We start from the raw sequence: 10,344 nt of genomic DNA, 5'->3' as shown, positions 1-10,344 counted from the left end.
GAGCAGTGCTGGCTTCCAGGCCAGGGGCAGGAGGAAGATCAGCCAATCCAGGAACATTTTGTAGTGCCAGAAAGTAAAGAAGTGGTCAGAGTCTGCCACCACCCCCACTGCTGCTGGCCAGCCTGCAGTCTTGGTGCAGATGGAGGCCCCTGCCAGGACAGCTGCACTGCCAAGCACACTCAGGCAGCACAATGGAAGTTCCTGACAAGTATATCCAACCCTTGCCAAATATATCCCATTGTGCACACATCTAGTGTGAGACCCCTCCTGGGGCAGGTGTGCACCATGGCTGAGAAGCTTGGCTGTCACCACCACAGGGACACCTGGCAGGGGAAGGAGTGCTTGGAGAAGGATGGCCACCACTGCTGCCTGAAGTGCTCAGACAAATTCTGCTAGTGGCATGACACCTGCTACCACTGTGATAGGGGTCTGCACCCCTTGGCCAAAGAAACCTTTGTGTTCAAGGAAAACAACAGCCTGTGCAACAAGTGCACCATGCACGGGGACTCCCTAAAGTCCAAGGGCTGCTTCAAGCCCATTGTAGCAGGAGATTAGAAGCAGGTCCATGGGGACCGTCGGGCACAAAGACTACTTCACCAGCAGCAGGTGCAAGCCAGTCGTCGGGACAGGAAACTTCTTCCCTAAAGGGAGGACTTCTACTGCATGACTTTTGCCATGAGGCCTAATTGGCCAAGCATTGCATGAAACCCAACAAGGCCATCACACCTGGAGGAATCACTTACCAGGGTAAACGCTGGGATACTGAGCGCATTTCTGTGTGTTAACTGCTCTGAGAAGCGGGCTGGGCAGCGTTTCACCACTGTGGAGGACCAGTATTACTGTGTGGATGGCTTCAAGGACTTTGTGGCCAAGAAGTGTGCCACATGCAAGAACCCACCACTGGATTTGGTAAAGCCTCCAGTGTGGTGGCCCATGAAGGACAATCCTGGCACGACTACTGCTTCCACTGCAAAAGATTAAAAAAAGCCCCATGAACCTGGCCAAAGAGTACTTTGTTTTCCATGAGGAGTGAGTGTATTGCCCTGACTGTGCCAGAAACTGATAAAGTGACAGGAGCTCCTGTCCTGTAAAATGGAATTAAGTCCTGTTCTCCTTGTCATCACCCACTGCCCTACACCATGCATAGGGAAAGAGCGCTTTTACCCCTTCAAAGTTGTTTCTTCTGTCTTTTCTCACATTTCACAGTATCACTCAAATAAAGGAATACATTGCTCATAGCAGAATTTAGCAAAACACATGCTGGCTGGTGTGGCTCAGTGGATTGAGTGCTGGCCTGTGAACCAAAAGTTTGCTGGTGTGATTCCCCCTCAGGGCACATGCCTGGATTGCAGGCCAGGTCCCCAGTAGGGGGTGTGGGACAGTCAAATACACATTGATGTTTCTCTCCCTCTCTTTCTCCTTTGCTTCTCCTCTCTAAAAATAAGTAAATAAAATCTTTAAAATATAGAGTTTTGGGAAACACAGTTCTGCAGCAAAGTTAAGTTTTCAATGGCTGCAGTTAAAAATCTCACTCTTAGCTATTTGACTCTTCTGCATGTTTATCATACAGCAGAAAATAACTAACCATTTGGATGCTTAGTGACATAAGAAAGAAGCCTAACAGATAAAGTTCCCACTGAGATGCCCTTTGTGACTCAGCTCAGACCCACTGTGTCATCAATCGACACACAAGAGTTGCAGCAGCTACTCCAACTGCGTTCTCCAACCTGTGGCTCATCCTGTGTTCTGTGAGCAGAAGAACTTACTGGAATGCATAGTTTAACTTCCCCATCAAAACTTTTCTTCTGTTCCTTTGTGCTTTTGTTCAACTAATATGAATTTCTAGAGAATTAATATTTGAACTTAGCTGTGATTCCAAACTCACCTTTCACCTGGACTAATATTGGTGTTCCCAGTGTGCCATATGTTCTGAATGTTCCTACTTTCAAGCATGGAACATGCAGGTGATTTGGAAAGTTAGCCAGGTCTGGGAGAATGAGCCTGCTTCAGAGGAACATCATCACAGTGAATACTTCTGGAAGCTATCCAAACTAACCCAGCTTTTGTTTTTGTCTTTCCAAATAATAATATTTCGTTTAGCCCTGGTAAGTGTGGCTCAGTGGATTGGATCGAATCTGTGAAATAAAAGGTCAGAGGTTCAATTCCCAGTCAGGGTACATGCCTGAGTTGTGAACCAGGTCCCCAGTGGGGGCCATTTCAGAGGTAACCAATCAGTGTTTCTCTCTGATATCAATGTGTCTCTCCCACTCTTCTTCCCTCCCTTCCTCTCTTCCTAAAAATAAATGAGTACAATCTAAAAGTTTAAAACAAACAAACAAAAATAATAATAATATTCTGTCTTACAGTTTCTGGTAGAGATGAAGAAGTGGGTCAACATGGGTCTCCTCATCACACAACCACAGCAAAAGTACAGCCAAACTACAGAAGAGCTCTCACTCACAACCATCAGAAAAATGTGAGCTGTATGGAAGTCTGACAACTAAGGAATTAAAGAAACAACATTCATACAGATGGGTAGGAAGGGTGGAGGGGCAGAGACAGGGAGATATAGAATGGGGCTGGTCCCAAACCCATATGAGGTGGATATAAATTGGGGTGACATCTCAAGAGTGAGGGATTCCAGCCCACACCAGACCAGCCAGCCCAGGGTTCCAGTGCCAGGAAGCTAAGTCCCCATAACTTCTGGCTGTAAAAACCAGTGGGGGTTGGGTCAGTGGGCTGTTCAGGCTTCTCCCCTTGGAGGGCCCCAGACGTGGACTTACTCAGACCCACTCCCTCCAGGTTCCATCATGGGGCCGCACCTTGGAGGACACCAGTGATATATGGGGAGGAACTGAAGTGTCTGGCATCAGGACGAGAGATGCGAGACAGCTTGTTCCCAGACAGGACTGCAGATAGCATCATGCTCCTTTTCTGAGCCCTGCTCCACACAGAGCCACTGTGCAGGAGCACAGTATCTTAGACTCCATCACCTGGCTCACACAGTTACCCTGCCCTGACAACTATGCCCTGGCATGTAAAATGTGTATCAATGAGCAAGAGTGTAGGCAAGTGTATGGAAGCAAGTTGGCTGCCTGCCAGGACTCTGAAAAAATCCTTGGACAGACCCCTTTACATTGAATAATAATATACAAGCTGTTATATCTTACTTTAGGAAGAGGTGCCTTTTAAGAACCTGCACAAAGTTCAGTAGGCTTAGGATAGCCTTCCCTGTGTGGATCGGAGTTCAAGTACTTGCTGAGCATTTACTCTGTTCTGTTGGATCTCAGATAGAGACTTTCTGAGTGTCAGCTGTATCTCCATAATATGGGCATGAGCACAGTTCCCGTTTCATAGGTTTGCAAGCATCAAGGGCAGCAAGTGTGTAATGATTTGAGCATAGAGCTGACACAGAGTACATGTTAATAGATAATAGCCATTATTATTACCACTCATAGTACTGTGTAAAGTTTTGCTTCCTTTCATCCCAGCTCTGAAGTCTCAATCTCTAGCAAGGTGAATGGACAGCTCATGTGTTTTTTCTTCCTCTACTATCCACCTTGCACCTTCTTTTCTTCCAGCCCTCTTCCTACCTGCCCCTAACTCTATTGTTAGCCCTGCCCCTAACTCTAGGCCCACCCAGGCCACACCCCTCTTCCGTTTGCTCTCCCACTAGCCCTGGACTTTTGTGGCAGCAGTCACAGCTCTAGCTCAGCGGGGCAGGAAGCTCATGGTGTAGTTTGGTGGGATGGTGGCAAAGCCCACATGTTTGGGGGACACATTGATGTTCTCGGGTGGCTGCGGGAACTTGAAGTAGAAGTTCTGCATGATGGTGGTGAGGAAGAGAAAGAGCTCCATTCTAGCCAGGCCTTCTCCAAAACAGTACCGCTTTCCTGAAAAGACAGGTGGGAGGAGGTGAGGTCCACTCCTCTCCCAATTCCTGATGTATTCTCCTGGGTGAGGGTGGCGGGGACAGTCTCTCAAGGCCTGAGACACCTTCAGAAAAACCCTGACATCCCTCAGCCTCAGATTCCCTTGTATGTGGGAGGGGGGTGAGTCATATCAGGATGTAGCAATGGGAATTTACATGGCCCTTCCTCTGAAATACACCAATATGGCCATTGTGCTGCCATCTCCTTCTTAGGACTCTGAAAAAATTCAGTGACCTTGGACAAGTCTCTGAGTCACTGTGGGCCTTGACTGTTCTCATCTCTGAAATGGGTGCAATCATCCCTTTCTTTCTGCCTGGGCTTAGGTACTTGTTATTTATGAGGTTTGCAGTTGGTTGTCTGCAGGGTAGATCATAAGAGGAACTTCAGAGCTGGAGGAAGATACTAGGCTACGCCTCAGAGAGGGGAACTGGGAAGAAGGGGCCCCTGTTGGTGCGACTGGTGGCTTGGCATCACACACTGGACTCTTACCAATGGAGAAGGGCACAAACGCATCATTCTTCTTAAACTGCCCCTTCTCATCTAGGAAGTGCTGGGGGTTGAAATCCAGAGGGTTGGAGAAAAACTTGGGGTCCTTCAGCACAGAGCCCAGCATTGGAAACACTTCGGTGCCCTGGTGGGGAGGTGGAAGGGGATTTGATAAGTGGGAGAGGGATGTGTGCGCCGAGAGCTCATGGAGTCAGAGGGGGTATTTGGGTGCTGTAGGTGAGGAGAAATGGGAGTCAGGGGAGTCAGGGTCTTTCCTGAGGTAGGAGCTTTGGGGGACATGACTTTTAATTCCCTGTGACCAAAAGTTCGGGGAACCTGGGATCTATGTCTCCTTGGGCAGGTGGTTTGGGGGTTATGGGGTGATGTCACTCAACACAGGATATTTGGAGGCCATGAGAGTCATGTCCCAGAGGCAGGCAGGCCTGGGAAGTGAAGTTAATGTTGCCTGAAAAACAAAATTTGGGGGACATGGACTTCATATGTACCTAAGACCTAAGGCAACTGGTCTTAGGTACACATGGGATTCAGTTGTCTAAGTGGGAAAGTTGAAGGGACATGTGATTGAGGGAGTCTGCAGTTGAGGGAGTCAGACAGGCACTGGAAAGCTTGTAAGGAGAGTGGAGTGTTGGGTCAGATGGATCAGGTTTGAGATCTATGTAGACTGGGTAAGGGCAGCACCTTGGGTAGCAGGAAGTTTCTAAACTTGGTGTCCTTGGTGACTCTACGAGCCAGGCCCATGGGGAGCATGTCTCCGAATCTTTGGATCTCGTGGATTACTGCCTCTGTGTAGGGCATCTTGGCTCGGTCTTCGAACTTGGGCTGACGGTTCTTGCCAATCACCTGGTCAATCTCTTCATGGACCTTGGCTGGGGGATAAGGGAGAATTTGGCACTTAGGGGTCTCTGGGCAGGGATGATAATCCAAATCTATAGAACTGCATACATAACATGTATGCCTTTGTGTGTGACATGGAGAAAGCATTTAAACAGGTTGTCCTGAGACATTGTTGGCACTGGGTCCTGATAATGTAGTTGTGCCAGATTCATGAGGGAAGCTGTGAGGGAAGAGACTTGGGGATTGGTGGGCTCAGCACAGGAGCTATTTACTAATCAGTTCAGTTTGTTTTAGCTGAATATCATGACCTAGTGTTTGTTTAGCAGGATGTGTTTGAGGGCCCAGGGCTTTGAGAGGGGAGGATGCACAGTGTGCTCAGAGGAATTTTCAGAGTCTGTAGCCTTAATTTCTCTGCCCCTTCCAGCCTTACCTGCCACATCTGGGTGCTTCATGAGCAAGAGGAAGCCATATCGCAGGGTTGTGCTGACCGTCTCGGTGCCCGCAAAGAAAAGGTTCAGTGTGGTCCGTACCAGGTTCTTCAAGTAGAACTCTGTGTTGGGGTCCTTCTTTTCCTGCAGGGAGAGGCAGCTTCAGGCCTAGCCCACTCCCCCATGCTCTCAAAGGTGGTAAGAATGGCCTCAGTTGTGCCAGACCTTTTCCCAGGCTGCTGGTTCTGTCCCAAATGCTCTTCTCACACTCTACCCAGATATCTGTCCTTTAATTACCAACTTAGTTGCCACTTTTAATTTGTAGAAATATTAGAAAGGGAGGGGTAGAGACAGACAGTGAATGAGAAGGAGAGGTAGACAGACTATGATAGATTGCCTCAGAGAGAGTTGAAGAGATATTTTCTGAAACACAGACACTTTTCAGCAGCTGTACAGTATTCTCTCCCCGAAAACCTTGCAGCTTACTATGGAGAATCCACGCCCTGGTCTTTTCCTCTTGAACTTCAGACTCCATAAAGCCCCGTCTCCTTTCTTCACAGAAAGGAGACTGACATCCAGCTGGGAGTGGGGACCCTCAGGTGTCACATAGTAAAGTCAGGTCACCTGTCCACACAGGTTACCTTACAACCAGGGAATGAAAGGTAAGAGCATGGTGGCCAAAAGCACCGGCCTTAGGTTTGAGAGGCCAGGGTTTGAGCTAGGTTCCACTGCTTCCTCACTGTGTGACCTCAGGCATGGCACTTATACTCTCTGGGTCTCAGTTTCCTCATTCCTAAAATCAAGATCATAGTAGAGCCTCTACAAGAACTGGTATGAGTGTTAAATAGGTAAAAACCATAAAGTTGTTAAAATAGTGCATGTTGCATGACAATGTTATAGATGTGCTTGTGCTTATGATTTGCACATGCAATTCTAGCCTATGGGTAAGGGCTCAGTAGAGAGAACAGTGATGTTGAATTGATTGGAGTTGTGAGGATTATTATGATGTAGTGGGCAAAATAAATGGGCTTCTTTCCTTCCCAACCCCCTGTGTGACTTCTCTCTCACCACTGGCTGCTGACATGTACCTCCTGCATGCGGATGAGGAAGGAATCAATAAAGTCCCGCGGCGAGTTGGGATCCAGCGTGCGTTGGTTCTGCTCCACCTTCTTGGCTATAAAGTCTTCCAGCCCCTGAAGCTCCTTAAATGCCTGTTGCTGTGGCCCTGGAAGGTGTTTCATCACTGAGTGGAACATCTCATATAGCTGAGGGTGGGGCATGGAGAAGGGAAGGGAAGGACATGTAAGGACATGTGTTAATGGACATCACCAAATTGCAGTGGGACTTGCCTCAGGGCAAGGGAGGCACTGGTTTAAAGGCACCTGTCCTGATGTTTATTCATTTAGATGGGACTGGATGGAATAGATATCTAAGTTTTTGTGTGAAGTCCCTTGTCCTAGAATTTAAGTAAATTGGGTTCCAGCTGGGAATTCCTCCCTCGCTTCCTTCCTTCTTTCCTTCTTCCCTTTCTTCCCCTTCTGTTTTTGTAGGGCAAGTATAGCTGAGCTACCCAGGTATTGGAAAGTGGGCTTTGGGCACCTGTTCTGGGTTCAATTGTGCGGGGGAGAAGACTGGTTTTGAGCGGACCCTGTCTAGAGGAGGATAGGATTTGGGGCACCTGAGGCTATGTGCAAGAGTAATTGGTTGGCTGTGGTAGGGTCCATGTTGAGCCATGGCAGGACCATTTACCTGCCCTGTAGATGTAGCTGTGAACTGGAAGCTTCCCAGCATCATGCGCAGCAGTGACAGAAACTCTTTGTCCTCATAGTCAAAGCGGTCCCCAAACACAATGGAGCTGATGACATTGGAGACAGTTCGGCTCAGGAAGAAGGTGGGGTCTATGAGGGCACCTGGGAAGAGGTTTGGGAACCGTAAGTGAATAGAGATTTAATCCTGGCTGGCGTAGCTCAGTGGATTGAGCGCGGGCTGCGAACCAAAGTGTCACAGGTTCGATTCCCAGTCAGGCCACATTCCTGGGTTGTAGGCCATGACCCCCAGCAACTGCACATTGATGTTTCTCTTTCTCTCTCTTTCTCCTTCCCTTCCCTCTCTAAAAATGGATAAATAAAATCTTTTCTAAAAAAAAAGAAAAGAAAAGAGATTTGGGAGAGTGAAAACTTGGTGATCTGATACCAGTCTGTGAATTCCAGGGACACCTTTCTCTAACCCAGTTCCCTTCTCATGTCATAAAGCGCCTCTTCTAGTAGGGTGTTTTCCTCCTCAGTACCCTGGGGTCTCCAGCTCACCACGTGTGGCCCAAAGGGCCTCAAGGAGGAAGCCTGCCTCCTCCTGGATTCGCTCTTCGATGCCCCGCTTGCCCACTCCGAAGTCCCGCAGCGTGGTGATGGAGAAGCGCCGAAGCTGCTTGGCCCGCTCCCCGTTGCTGAAAGCCACGCCTGCGGGGGAGGGTAGGAGTGGGGAGTGGGTTTAAAGGGGGCAGGGCCTGAAAGTTGGGGGGGGGAGAGAGTGTGGGTAGAGAATGACACACGGAGAAACACAAAAAAGAGACCAAGTTGGAAGGAAATCAGAAGGCAAGGTGAAAGATGGGTGCCCAGAGAAGCAGTGAGATGCAGAGACACTCACATGAATAGAGGAAGAGAGAGAGTGGAGGGAAGGAGGCAAAGTGAGATATCTGGAGATCTGGGAGGTGGAAGTAAAAATTGAGAAGGATCCTAAAACTGAGGTGGAGAATGGTGAAAAATATATAGGGAGAAACTGAGAAGGTCAAGAGAGAAGAGAGTATTATGAAGAAAGGGAGGGCCCTGGCTGGTGTAGCTCAGTGGATTGAGAATGGGCTGCGAACCAAAGTGTCACAGGTTCGATTCCCAGCCAGGGTACATTCCTGGGTTGTAGGCCATGACCCCCAGCAACCGCACATTGATGTTTCTCTCTCTCTCTCTCTCTCTCTCTCTCTCTCTCCCCCTCCCTCCCTTCCCTCTCTAAAAATAAATAAATAAAATCTTAAAAACAGAGAAGTGACATAATTTAAATAAAGTGACATAATTTAAATAAAGAAATGGAGGTATGAGAAACTTGAAAGAGAAATAGTGAGATTCTAGGACAAAGGAAAAAAAGAAGCAGGGAGATAGAGAGAGGAACATGAAGAAGCACAAAAAAATGAGAAGGAGAATAAGATAAAAAGCAACATGAGAATATGGGACCAGACCTCTAAAGCAAAAATCCCAAGAGCTTCTAAGAGATACGAAGAGGAGAGTAGTTTAATGAGAGAGAATTGGGAGATGGGGCAGAGAGAAGGAGGGAGATGCAGACACTCTAAGACAAGTTGGAGGGATCACAGGGATAAACAGGGATGGAGACAGGGATGGAGAGGAAGGGCTCTGACACAGCCCTGAGTGGGTGGGTCAGTTGGCAGAAGTATGCTGGGGAAACTGAAGCCACTAAGTCGGCTTGACCATATTCCCCCACACAGGATTCCCCTCACCATAGCCTTTGAAGAGCCAGTCAAAGGTGGCTTGCTCGCCTCGCCCACTGAATTCCTCTGCCTGGTCCACCAGAGCCTCCTTCACTGCCTCCTGGCCCCAGAGCACCACGACCCGCCGCGGGCCCAGGTGGACTGTGAACACTGGACCATAGCGCTCCCTGATCTGAAAGAGAGGGGTGGGAGTGGTGAGTGTGTGAAGCCTCAAGTCTGAACTGGCTCTGTACCCAGCCCTCACAGAATGGCATGCATTTTGCCCAGGTTCTGACAGTCAAGGACTGGACATCCCAAGATCTGGCCTTTCCTGGCTAGGACTCTGATGCTAACCTTCAAAATGCCCTCTTCCTAACAGTTCAGTCCACCCTTTCCAATCCCCTGCCACCAAGTCCCAGCCAGCCTGCAGAAGCCCCCAGCCCCACCCTACCACCCATCTCCCTGCCTCCTGACACCTTCATGAGGGAGTTGTACATCTGTGCTGTGTTCAGCTGCAGGTAGTTCCCGATGAAAGGCAATGCAGGTGGGCCAGGAGGCAGCTTTCCCCAGAGCTTCCTTTGCTGCCAGACAGACATCAAGACCATTATAGTGAGGCAGGCCAGCAAAGCCACCAGGAGCAGCCCTGAGGCCAGCATGGTGGCACTGAGAGTGACAGTGTGATGGTGATGGCTGGAATGGTTTGTCTTTATACCTCCTGGGAAAGAAGGGTGGATGTTCGTTCTGATTATGTAACTGTGTCATATTATGTTCCAACTACACTCCCCACTGTGCTCCCCAACATAGCTTGGGATGCTGCCAATGTAAGAGGCAGGTCCTCCTTGGTGGATTAACAGGGAGTGGGCCCAAGATTGAATTTTTGACTCCTTGTGAGGTGTTTGGCCAGGGCTAAGGACTTGTGGGGACAGTAGATATTTTGCAGAACAGAAGATTCTGTAATTTTTGCATGCATAAACCCCTGAGTTTGGTATTTGGGATCTCTGAGTGACAAGGCCCCCCACCCTAAGTTGTGGATTTTGGTTTCTTAGGAGAGAATAGTGAAACATTTAAGGGTACTGGAATGAGACAGGAGCATGGCTGTGGGTTTGGCGGTCATTTTATGAGGAGGGATGGAGGTGTAAATGTTTCAGGATGAAAGCATCTAGGGAATGGA

General features: G+C 48.7%; 1 protein-coding gene and 1 pseudogene across 1 annotated transcript; one reads left to right on the top strand and one right to left on the bottom strand.

Moving 5' to 3' along the window:
* Positions 1 to 275: 275 nt before the first annotated feature.
* On the top strand, positions 276 to 1,310 carry LOC123823741 (annotated as a pseudogene).
* Positions 1,311 to 3,422: 2,112 nt separating this feature from the next.
* LOC123823739 (cytochrome P450 2A13) lies at positions 3,423 to 9,861 on the bottom strand. Its single transcript, XM_045846700.1, has 9 exons — positions 9,650 to 9,861; positions 9,204 to 9,366; positions 8,008 to 8,157; positions 7,451 to 7,611; positions 6,790 to 6,966; positions 5,704 to 5,845; positions 5,118 to 5,305; positions 4,422 to 4,563; positions 3,423 to 3,893 (listed from the first exon to the last, which is right to left on the bottom strand). Exons 1-9 carry the CDS (start codon positions 9,827 to 9,829, stop codon positions 3,712 to 3,714), a joined length of 1,485 nt encoding a protein of 494 aa, XP_045702656.1. The 5' UTR covers positions 9,830 to 9,861; the 3' UTR covers positions 3,423 to 3,711.
* Positions 9,862 to 10,344: the final 483 nt, after the last annotated feature.

The sequence above is a fragment of the Phyllostomus hastatus genome, unplaced genomic scaffold (assembly GCF_019186645.2).
Source record: "Phyllostomus hastatus isolate PE091 unplaced genomic scaffold, TTU_PhHast_1.1 phas_contig_5, whole genome shotgun sequence".
NCBI lineage: Eukaryota > Metazoa > Chordata > Mammalia > Chiroptera > Phyllostomidae > Phyllostomus > Phyllostomus hastatus.
The sequence above is the reverse complement of the archived record's forward strand: the minus strand, read 5'-3'. Positions and strand labels throughout refer to the sequence as shown.